Source organism: Stegostoma tigrinum, chromosome 5 (assembly GCF_030684315.1).
Source record: "Stegostoma tigrinum isolate sSteTig4 chromosome 5, sSteTig4.hap1, whole genome shotgun sequence".
NCBI lineage: Eukaryota > Metazoa > Chordata > Chondrichthyes > Orectolobiformes > Stegostomatidae > Stegostoma > Stegostoma tigrinum.
In genome coordinates, this window is record NC_081358.1 from 33,530,402 (window position 1) to 33,543,171 (window position 12,770).

General features: G+C 37.8%; 1 protein-coding gene across 2 annotated transcripts in view; it reads right to left on the reverse strand.

The window, feature by feature from the left end:
- Positions 1–12,565, reverse strand: part of ythdf3 (YTH N6-methyladenosine RNA binding protein F3) — a 32,019-nt gene extending 19,454 nt beyond the window's left edge. Inside the window, exons 1-3 of one of the 2 annotated variants that reach the window (XM_048529226.2) lie at positions 12,182–12,565; positions 11,913–11,937; positions 6,587–6,666 (exon numbers count right to left, since the gene is read on the reverse strand). In XM_048529226.2, the coding sequence (XP_048385183.1) occupies positions 6,587–6,666; positions 11,913–11,937; positions 12,182–12,205 (129 nt within the window). In that variant the 5' untranslated portion in view covers positions 12,206–12,565. The remainder of the gene's footprint in view (positions 1–6,586; positions 6,667–11,912; positions 11,938–12,181) is intronic. The other variant, XM_048529228.2, reaches the window with a different exon arrangement.
- Between the last annotated feature and the right edge of the window lie 205 nt (positions 12,566–12,770).

Sequence of the window (12,770 nt, forward strand, 5' to 3'; positions counted from 1 at the left end):
TGCACATGTATATATTTAATGACAAAGCAGAGCTAAACACATGCAATTTAAACCCACAATTTGGTGGATCAGCCAGGAAAACACATGGGTTAAGGGGGGTGGTGGGATTTTCTTTGGAGGATTGGTGCAGATTTGATTGACTAAACGGCCTCAACTGCAATGCAGGGATCTTATGAGCCAATTTTTGAACAATACCAACTTGCACATATCAAACCTTTAATGTATGAAACCACCCCAAGACACTTCACAAAGGTACACCTGGATAGAAAATGAGATGGAGTCAATAAGTTTTAAAAACTATTTGAGAAACAGAAAATAAGATAGCTTTAGGAAGGAAATTCAAGACTATAGCCTAGGTGACTAAACAGGCACCAATTATACGATCCAAGGAGTGGGAAATGTAGCTGATGTAAAGGTTTATGATAAAGTATAAAGCATACAAGAAAATACAGAAATAGAAAATGTCATGCCTACTAATGCATTTTCACAAGAATAACGCAAGTAAATGAGGTATTGGTGGACAAGATGCCAATGTTAGTCTACAAGCACCAAACGGGATTGGCCAGTTGTACTTGGCATGGGCTAGAAAACTCATAGCAGCATTTTTGGCAAGCTTAGGTTTATGGAGGATGGAGAACAGAAGCTTGGAGAACACTCGTACAGTCCCAGTTCCAAGGAAGGGTCACCTAACCAGAAACTGATTTTTCTTCACAGATATTGCCAGGCCTGCTGGGCCTTTCCAGCAACTTCTGTTTTTGTTCCTGATTTACAGCATCCACGATTCTTTCAGTTTTTATTCATATAGTCAAGTCTGGAGGTGGCAAAAATATTAGATGAGCATTTCAGCAGTGTATGATCTGAAACAGTGGAGAGTCAAGGGCTTTTTATTGGGCCTGTTCCTAGGCCTGGCCAATGTGCCAATTAATAGGTCTGGGCAGCAGGTTGTCGACGTGGTCACAGTGCTGACTGTCTGCTCCTTTTTTGTGGTTACGCCTGTATTCAGGTGCCCACTATGAGGGAGTATGCAGTGTCATTGACACGATACAGGCCTTCAGAGACTAGTGGGCCCCCAGTGGTTGGTGCATCATCACCCTGGAGAATGTTAACTTAATAGGTTTCCTCACTCATAATAAAGAGCTGCAGATGCTGGATGGAGGGAAAGATGATAAATTCTTCAAGAAAATTTCTGAAGAAAGGTCCGAACCAGAAATGTCAATTTTCCCGTGCCTCTGATGCTGTTTGGCCTGCTGCGTTCCTCCAGCTCCACACTGTTATCTCTTAATAGGTTTCCGTTCTTTTTTTGTAAGTTCCATCACTTGATTGTGTTTTTCATACAGTACCCCACCAGGCACTGTCAAACCTGATTACAGTTTTGTTTAAAAAGGGCAGAGATAGGAAATGTTCAAGAGTTGATTGCAAGCAGTCTGCAGGACTTCAATCAGAAATAATAAAATGCTGGAAACATTCATCAGTTTAGACAATATCTAACGAGACGGAACTTGAATGAATAACTCTTCCGTCCGCAGATGCTATTTGATCAACTTAGTGCTTCCAGCAGAAACACAAAAGCCTTTAAATAAATAAAAGATTACATTTCATTTAATGTAAAATTTCATTTAAAAGGACATTCGAGACTTCTGTAAATTTTGTAACCATAATGATCTATTAGTCACAATGATCTTAATTTAAAGACTATCTCATCCTACTCTGCAAATTTATCTCCCTTTTCCAATGAGTCATATGTTTCCCCAATGTGCCATTTTTCTCAAAGGGATGTACAAAATTCTATAAAATGTGATCATCCTTTCAATTACCCAAGTTTGACAATATTCTTTGACATCGTACAATCTTCTACATTTTACTTTTACTAGGTGATATCAAAGTCACAATTGAGTCACTGTAAAATAATTATACATTCACGTTACCATAAGTTTTAAACTCCTGGAATTTTCCCATAATGGTGTAAATTTTGAGTAATGTCTTGTTATAATAAAGACAATAAAAAAACTAAAGCATGTAAACTCAATCTTTACAGTGGTCTTGAGCAGAAGCAAAAATGCAGACAATGGGAGTGATTAGGATTAGGATTGCCTCTGATCTCCTTCAATGAATAGTCAGTAACTCGTTGATTCCTACTGAAGATTCATACAGAAATAGCCCCTTTAGTTAGGTGCTTATTGCATCGTGGAAACGTATCCCAGAAGGCAACTGATACCTTCCACAGAGACCAAAATAGATAAAAAGGAAAAATCACGTTTCCTTGATAGTTTTCTCTCTCAAAGGATTGACTTCCACAAAAAACGGTTTTACAGACACTTCCTACCCTTCAGCATTTCATTTGAACAGACATTAGTCATCAGAGTACCCAATTAATCTTTCAAGTTAACAACTATTGTTGGACATATGCCTGGAAGTTTGATGCTAGATCATGACTGTTCATGTTTCGACCAAGCAGTAAATGTAAGGTCCTCTGCAGCAGTGTCAGTATAGCTACAGAGCCCAGGTGAAAGTCTCAGATGGGTGACCTGAGGGCCTTCAGTCTGAATAGGATGAAATTACCATCAGAATTCAAACTTAACCAGAATTCTCGAATCACTGATGTTTTATTGAAGAGATATTTTAAATCTTTAGTGTTGGTCATCAGACTGTATGTCAATGCCAGAATCATTGAATTTAGAACATTTGGCAAAAATAATAATTAAAATAATCATTTCCACAATGACTTTGTACAAATGGTGGTTTTCACTTCTATTAAAATAATGCTGCTAACGACTAATCAAAGGAGCATTAGGCTTTGCCCAAAATCCATCTGAAATTCTGACTAAGGTCAGAGAATACCATTTGTGATAGTAAAAGTAAAAGTCATTTGATGCAGTGATTTACTCTGAACATTTCTGAAATGGATCATCTCCAGTTGGTAAATTTGCTGTTAAATGTTCTAATGCGCTATTTTCTCCATTGAGAGTCCAGCAATTGCAACTTCACTTCTTCTATAAGTTTTACCCCTTCTTGTCTATGGCATATACCAGGAGCAGCCTGCCACCATGGCCCGAGTCAGGAAATCCCTTTGCTGCGCAGCTCAAACAAACAATCTCAAACATGAGCTAAACATCTTCACTTTGAAAGAGCCAGTGGAGACCGACTCCATTATGTCAAATAAAGGCCACATCTGGACCTCATAGAAAGTGTAGAGGCAAAGCAGTCTGGAAAAAAGGCCAAATCCCAAAGTTTGAACATTACTTTTCTAGATTGGTCTCCCAAGTTATTGCCAACAGTATCCAGGAAACAATTCCAAATTGTCGCTACTCATGTGCACTAGCACTCAGCTCTTATCCAATACTTGTACTAAGATTAAAATGGAACCCAGACCTCATGATTCTTGCAGAACCTAAACTAAGTACTATTGACAATAATTACTACTACTTCACTGATGATTAGAAGCAGCAGGTAAGACAGCAATTATAACAATTTGTATACATATGGTGCCAACATAATAAAACATTCTAAAGTTTTCAAAGAAGTGTTGTCAAAAGTTGACACTAAACTACATAAGGAGATACTAAGGCACAGTGTGAAGAAGAGTTTCTTAGCAGAAGGAAAGAGGCTGAGACGTTTAGGGAGGGAATTACAGTGCTTACAGTCTCAGCAGTTGAAAATGTAACCTTGCAATGGCAGTGAAATTAAACCCAGGGATTCTCAAGAGGCCATAACTGGTTGATTGCAGGTATTACACAGGGTTGTAAAACTAGAGGTGATCAAAGAGTTAAGGAAGAGCACGGTCAGAGGAATTTGAAGACAAGAATACCAATTTTAAGAGAGATGCAGAATTTGTAGAAAAGATTACATGATAATGAAAAACATTACAAGGACAAGGTGCAAGACAAGGACAAAGTTTTGTATGAAAGAAAGTATGGAGAATAAAACATGGGAAGCTGGCTAGGAACCCATTGGATAGTTTAGTCTTTAGATAACAAAGACATGAAAGATGTTGATAGCAGGGGAGGCAAGGACAAAAACAGAGGTGGTAAAATCAGGCACTGTTAGCGATGTTGTGTCTACGTGGTCAGAGTGCACCTTGTGACTATACGTGACAGAGATGTGAACAGTCTGGTTTATCTCAGACAGTCAACAGGGACGGGGCAGAGTTTGTGACAGAAAGCAGACAAATGGCCTCCACCTTCCTACTATTTAGGGGTGAGAGAAATTTATGCTTATCAGCATTCATAGACTTGACAACTGAAATTGGAGACGGTGACAGAGCCATAAATGGTAGCAAGTAGACCCGGATGCTGGTATACACATGAAAACTGATGGTGCATTTTCAGATGATATTGCTATGAACGAAAGCTTGCTGATGAGAAATCCTTGGGGACATTAGAGGTAGCTGCAGAAGCAAGAACATTGACCATTTTTCAACAGACAAGAGAAGGAACAGACTGAGATTTCATACATAGCACCTGACCTAATTCTAAATAGTGCTCATAAGTAAAAGTTGTCCACTCACCGAAATTAATATGATTGAACTGACAATAATGACAAAACAATTTTTCATAACACTAATGTATACTATTAACATTCCAGGGATGAATCAGCCACACCAATGAAGGGACACTGGGTGTGAGTACATGCAGATGAGTTTGAGGGAAGGAGCAACAAACTTGAACTTATAAATACACCATGCAGGAGTGTCCCGTAGCAATTCATAACTAATTCCACTCTTTCAAGTGACAGGATTATTTCTCAGATAAGCAAATGCGAGAAGTTCTATATGAAGCAATTGAAATGACCAGATTCTTTTGTTTGAGAGAGAGCGAAAAACAACCAGCCTGGATAGGATTCCAGAACTGGCAGTATTATAACAACGCTATAAATATTTTACAACCATCTGGGTTAGAGACAGAATTTAAGTTTAACATATCAAGAATCTTAAAGGTAATGTGATGTCAACATGGGGCTTGAACCAGCAAGCATCAGATCAAGAGCACACCCAGTACTAATTTATTGCAAGTACTCATTTACGTGTGCACTGCAGTTGCCAGTCACTAATGAAAGTTTGTAACCACAACCTTTATGGGGATTCCACATTTGCTAGAAATTGCACAGAGACTGTAAGGGTAGGTATCATAGGTTTCCATGATCCAAACAATAACATTTGCACTGGTTTATCACTTCACCCAAGAACAGCCACATGCATCCATCTATTGATGGGCTGTGTATTTCCTCTTGTAATATTACACTGCTTTTTAGATTTGCATTTTGATTTTCAAGGCTTGGAACAATTTTAAGCTTAACCACTGAATTTGAGATTATGATCAACTGAACTTTGATACAGTTCTAAGGAAATTTTGCATTGTTAGAAGTGTTACCACTCAGAGAAACAAATCCGTCTGCAGCTTAAGTGGAGGTACAAATCCCATCTCACCATGAGCAAAGAAGCAGGGCAATTCTTCCAATACCTTGCTCAATATTCAACCCTTGGTCACTAGCATTAACAAATTTACAGACCCATTTGTCTCTGAACAGAACTTTGCTGAAGGGTCTTGTTCACATTGAGAGTGTCCCTACCTCTGAACCAAATCCTACCTGCTCCAGAAGTTCGTCATAACATCTACAATAAAAAACTATAGAACATTAGTAAATGCAAATGCTATTTGTCCAGCTTGTTGCCTGTTTAAAATGGGAACTGCACTTAGCAATTCAATAAATTAAAATGCTTTCAAATTAGATTACCCTAAAAGTGCTATACATCTCAAAAAAAGACAGTTTAAATAGAAGATCTGAACATAAACTAACATGTTTAACTTCTGATCTTGGCTTGTTTTTAGGTACATTTTCAATTTTTTTGTTCAATCTTTACCTCAAATTCCATCTCCTTCCTGAATGATGACTCTCAGACATTGCCTCCTATCCAGCAAGTCATGCAAAATATTTTGTCTTTAGGGTGCTAACAAGAATTTGCAACAGAGGATTGTAATTTGTGCTTTGAAATTGCTTTCTTCTGATCTATTCACAAACACGTGTTAACTTGGCAAATGTCATGGTATTGAAGTAATTTAACTGTAAATTTTAGCAAGCACCCAAAAATGTTGCGCTATCTCCAACAATCCCAATTTCAGCAGTAGCATTGAAAAGTAAGGGGAATGGTACAAGAGACAGACTTCAAGATGCCATGAAGGTAGCAGAGTCTGCCAGCATTTAATACTGCTGCCAGCTGTAGCTGACTGACTGGCCACACTGGTTCCAGAAAAGCAGTGCACCTAGCCCAACTATTTCCACACTATTTGCCTTCAAATGGTTCTTTGCCAGGATTGTTTTTCACTATTGCAACTTTCACACAAATTGAGTTATTGAGGATACATTGTTTAAAAAAAAGAAAATTCTGCTTTAACCATGCTGCAAGAAAATATTTCTAGCAAAAATTATTTTCACCACTTTAGTACAGTAATTTTACGTATGTATTTAACAAGCCAAGACCATTAACAGATTCATGGAAATAAAACCTTTCCATAGTGTACATTCCTTTGTTAAAATTGGAAATTCACAAAGCATAAAATTTAGTGAATTTTGAAGATGAGAAGTTAATTACCTGATTCGTCTGGCTGGTTAAATAAGGTTCAAAATCATCATCGTTCACTGAGTCTTTTTGATGCATCGAACCGTTCTGAACTGTAACGGAAAGCATTCCATTAGAAAGCGTCCCTTAAACAAAACAGCAACTTTTGAAAATTAACTTTCTAAAGTTTATTTTACATTAGACAGTGTTACAGGATACATCAGATTCAATGGCGGAAAAAGGACAGGTGTCTCATGAAATGCTAATGAATTTATAAAGCAGTTTCAGAACACAGCGTATCAACATACATAGTACTCTGAACTAGGAACATTATGTAGTCTGCAAGCTGCAGATCACAGTCTTTCAAAAATGGTATTATCTCAAAGGATAATTTTGAATAATTCAGAACCATAGTATGAATGCAAAAAATATCTAGCATGCCATGACATGAACAGTCACTTCTCATCACAAAGCTCAAATGGTTAATACTCCAAAACAAACTTTTCCCTTCAAAAGTGAAGAGAAAACTGTCCCAAAAAACTCACTAAATTGAATGATGCATAGTTTAATAATAGTATAAACATTCTACCATGAAATATACAATGTAAGCTGGTTAACGAGCAATATTAATGCCAAAAATTGTCCAACTGCAGGAGTAAACAAAGCCTTAGGTCAGATTTTAATTATTTGTTCAGTGAACTGTGTGAATTACCATGTGAAACTTTGAAAGCATAAGCATTTTAAGACTCCTTGCGATAAAGTACAGCATACACAAAAAATTGCACGGGCATGTAACTGGCTTTCCCGAGATACTACTTATTCGAGTCAAACATTTGTCTTTTTAAAGAACTGGATTTTTAAATTGTTGATGGTAATTAATTCTGCTACAGTGATGGTGATCGAATTTGAGGTAATAAGATCAACTAAATACTGATCGTGGTATCTCCCCTGCCAGATAAGTATAACGTACACATAAAATCAGGTCTAGAGAGGGCAAAAATAGAACAGATGGAACACAGTGCAAAGTATAAAGTCATCCATTTATGCACTTGAAAAACAACTTGTTGAATGGTGGGACAAATTGGGGACACTGTGTTCAGAGAGGATTGGGTGGCCTCCTATATGAATAGAATTTAATATACAGGTACAGTAAACAATTAGGAAAGCAAATAGTATGTTAGCTTTTGTTACAGATAGAATGTAAAAATATAGAAATCATTTTTACAGTTATAGAAGACATCAGGAATACCATACCTAGAATACTATGCAGAGTGTTCTTCATTTGCTCAAGTGTGCGCAACCAAAGTTCACAACTTGTTTCTGTGATGAGGGACATTACTTTCAGGATTTCATTCTTTTATTGCCACATGCACAGATAGCGAAAACTACTGTTTTATGTGCTAACCAGACAAATCATCCCTTACATAAGTACGTCAGGGTAATAGAACAGAATTCAGAATGTAGTGCTGCAGTCAGAAGGTGCAGAGAAAGATCAAGTTTAAGACAAGAGGTCCGTTGACACACCAGATAATAGAGGAAACATTGAAGACATTAGACTAATCCTACAGTCACTGCAGTTTAGAAAAATAATGACATGACCATGAAACAAAATAGAAAGTGATTCCCCTGGCTGGGCAATCTAGAACTCAGACAAGATCAGTGCCTCAGAATAAGGGGTCAGTTATTTACGGCCGAGACAAAGAGAAATTTCTTAATACAACAGTGGCAAACGTCTGGAATTCTTTGCCGCAGAGAGCTGTGGATGCTCCTTTGTCAAACACATTCAAGACAGAAGTTTTAATTTAATATTAAGGCATTTAAAGGATGAGGAGATAGTGCTGAAAAGTAAAAAAATCTTGCTGAATGGCCTATTGTTTCTTTGTTTTTAAAATGTTCTTCAGCCAGGCAGTTTTGCAAACTGCAGAAGTAGTAATCAATTTAAATTCCTGGTCAGAAATTCCCAGCATTAATTACCTTTTAGTTTTTAAAAATTGGTTTCTCATTTATAACTGCTTGATGGATCCAAATAGTGTTTTTATTAAAAATTAAAGAGGCGCTAGTGCAATGCTAATGAAAGTCAGATGATTTGCTGAAAGTACAGGAATATTGTAACATCTAATAGACAAGTCATTATTTATCTCACAAAGACTAAAGTAATCATGAGATAAGTTCATGCACTGATTAGTTATGAGCTAGGGACAATCTGAATGCTGCAAGTAATTGCTGTTTGTTGCCCTTTTATCATTGCTGAGAATTTTGAGAAAGAATGGCATTTAAATTTTACAGACAGTTCAAAACATATTGCAGTATTGTTTTATTAATGTGCAAATGCTTGTTCCAGAGGGTCCAAAATACAATTAGTTAATTTGTAATGAATTGATTCACACATCAATAAAGTAGCTGCAATTGATAACAAGTTTTATGCAGGTGACACATCAGCTGTGGCCATTTAGGTTTCAGTGAAATCCCTATTTCTTCATATTTCTCTGAAAAGACACGCAAATTGATGAGTGCTAGAGCTGAAATGCAAGCTACTACCTATATGACCAATTGGGGATCCCCATGCGCCCATCGTATCAAATTTAGTCTGAATAAAGTCACTGCAATACATTCCATTGCTAGGGACATATTTTTGGTATTTACTGGTAAACAAGACGACAAAAACAACACATTTTGTTTGTTTGCGTACTTACTTAGCTTTAGATTGCAAAAGTATATTAAATAAATAGTTGTGCATGAATTACATTCACCTGCATTGTTTGTGTAAATGATATTTTCCAGTAAAATTAGTGCATGTGGTTCAAACGTACCTGTGCCTAGTCAGCAATTTCACACTGCACAAGACATACTAGTTCGATGTTATACTGTTGGGCACATAGTTGACATCTATTTTCTGGATAAATGAATAATTCAGTTGAACAGTTTTTGTATAGACATCAACTATCAATGCAGTCAAGGTCTGAGAAGGTGAACAATTAACCTAACTACAAAGTTCAAACTTGCAGTTGAAGTTTAGAAATCCCATCCTCAGTTATTAGTAAAGCTCAACTATTTTCTCAAAAGACATATCCACTGTTAGAAAAATCACCTGACTTCAGATTGGCTTCCACTCCAACAGATCAACTGGCCATACAGTGAGTCAATGCCAACTTTCTAATGTGCGAGCAATTTAACAAATTACTTCTACATGGCATTCAAATGGTGACAAATCTTAGAACCTTTAAAGAAGGCCTCTCTACAGCTGGGAATCAAACTTTTCATCAAACTGTTAACCACTTGAGCACACTTCAGTAGTGACCAATATACATTACAATTAGCCAGATGCAACAAGTGTACACAGAGAAGACAGAGTTATGTACATTCTTACAAATTGTTCATCAACGTAGGCACACCAGTGGACTGGGAGTGTCCTATTGAACATGGGCACACAGAGAGCACTGAGTGCATTATCACAATGTGGACACAATAACAGAGAACTGCGTGTGTGTTATACATGAGCACACCAGAGCGGGGAGGGTTTGCTACTATGTGGACATACTGACAGAGTAGTGGGTGTGTGCTGTCACAACATGGGCACACCAGAGCAGTGGGTTTATACCACTACAATTTGGGCACATCGTAGCCCTCTACTGCATAATATGGTCACAGCAACAGAGCTAAGTGCGCGTTACTACACCATGCCAGCACAGAAAGTGTACTGGGTGTGCGCCATCACAGCACATGGGCACACTGACAAAGGTTGAATTTTCCTGGAGAAACTTCAAATATTTCACAATTCTACAAGGATTAGTTAAATGACCAACTCACATTCAATTTCAAATATAATGGCTCAAGTTTTGTCAAAATAACAGATTCCCACTATTATTTATGTGCAAATGACACAGCTTTCAACAAAAAAATCTATAAGCCTGATAATCCAAAATTGACGTACAAGTTGTACTGAACTATTATGATTATTATGAAAGCTCATCTCGGCAACTGTCTCACCACTGAAATGTATTAAATAATAAAATTTTGCTTGTGCGCATGCCATTTATGTATCAATTTGTCACAGAATCACTATTTTGATGTTAGCAGAAGACTTGAATAATGTAAAAAATTTTTCCCTTCTGTGTCTCATTTCTTTCAATCTCATCTTTCTTTTCTCTACTTCTACAACTGGCCTATACTTGAATTTGGTCACCAATTGATATTTTGCACAATGACTGACAATTAATTTCACAATTCTTCAATCTGTTTCATTATGGGGATACAATTGCTTACCCTAGTTCAACTTGGGAAAGTCCCAAATGCCATTTCCCTTCCTTCACCATCAGCGTGCATTTTCATGCAAAATTAAAAATCTACACATGCAAAAGCGAGGCTAATATCAGATACTATTGGATGCCCTGCTACAAAAAGTTACGTCAACAAGGGAGGGAGCACGAACACCCAATTCATCCCCTCCACTGCAGATTACATGTATACAGTTCTATATGGCATAATCAACAAATGAATCGAGGTCAGCACAAGAGTTGAAACAGAAAAAGTTCTTTCTAATGCAGTATTTCAATCAACTAATTTATAAACTAAATAAATGAAGTTCCACGAATGTCTAAACATTTCATTAATGTCACTGAAATGTCGAGCAAACACAGAAACAGACCCTTTGGTCCAACTCATCCATGCCAATTAGATATTGCGTTTGCATTCAAACACACACAAACTTGGCCTAGTGCCTCAAAGATATAACACAATAGTCCAACTGTGTTTAGCACCTACATGAAAATATGCTCGAGTCAATTTTGAATGTTTAACTAAAATAACTATTTTACTGCATTTAGAAATAAAGTCTAGGTTTCAAACTATTTGTATTAAGATAGTAATTAACCAATTTAAAACTGAAATCACCATTATAGTTATTTAATAACTTCAACTAAGAATTTGAAAGAGAAAGAAAATAATTTGAAAACTTAAAAGTGCAAACAAATGAAATTAAAGTGATAAAGCAGCATGGGCTTCAGCCTGAACAACATGTAACCACATTTATATGTAGAAAATCAGGATAAATTAATATTTGATTCAAATACTAAAAAGGTGGGAAGCTCATTTTTCCTTTAGGGGCAAGTTTCCCCAAAGCTGGAAATCATGTCTTGCTATACGAACATTAAAAGTGTTCTTCAGTTTGGTACAAGTGCAGAAAACATTTGAAAGTTTTCAAAGTTTGACTTAATGAATTCAGAAGTGAAATTAAAAAAAGGTGTTGATGTTAGGAAAATCAAGTTAAGCGCACTCTAGCAAAGCAAACAAAAAGAGACAAAAAAAGTCAAAGTACTCAGTCTGTGTGAAATCAAACAGATTGAGTAACGGACCAACTCACCTTTACTTCCCTGGCCTTTCGGTCTCTGATGTAGTATCGTGTTTAATAGAAAGCAAAAAATACAAAAGAAAACAAAAAAAACACACAAAAAAGAAGAAAACACCCGTCAGTACCTTATGGAAATTCTGAATTAAATATTAACAACTATATTTTTTTAAAAAACACACCTTGTAAACGATTGTAAACGACAGGAAATGATGAGAGGAGAGGAGTCACGGCCTGTGAGGCGGTGGCCCAAACTCAGCCCTCACTCTCCGCCTGGCACTCACCTGATCCACGCTGGTAGCAGACATTCTTCATCAAAGAGCAGCGGCAGGCTGGCGGCAGGAGCTCGGCCTCCGGCTCGACCGAATCCTCTTCAAAACGCGCTCCCAGCACCAGCCTGAAGCAATACCGGTTCAAACAACTGCAATTTTTTTTGAAAAAGCCCAACACGAGGGCGGTGGTTTGTTTAGTCTCCGCCGTGCAGTTTTACTTTCCCCTCCCCGGTGTGTGTGTGTGTATGGTATTTGCTGAGGTGGTGCTGGCTGCCTCTATAGCGGACGGCGATTTCTCTCTCTCTCTCACACACACACACACACACACACAATGGCGGAGCACTCCAGCACTTACTTCCGCTCACAGCCTCTGACCTTCCGGTATCTGACGTCATGGCGTGAAGGACAAGCGAAGGAAGGGAGAGCGAGTGAGCAACGACGCGAGTTGCGATCATAGGTCCTCCTAACCAGGGGGCGGACACTGTGGAGGACTTACAACACGACAGGCAGTGGAAGAGCGAGCTGCGGCGCCAGCTGCGATATAGTCCTCCTTAACAGAGGGCGCTCAGGTTGGAGGACCGCAAGCGTCCAAAACGAATAG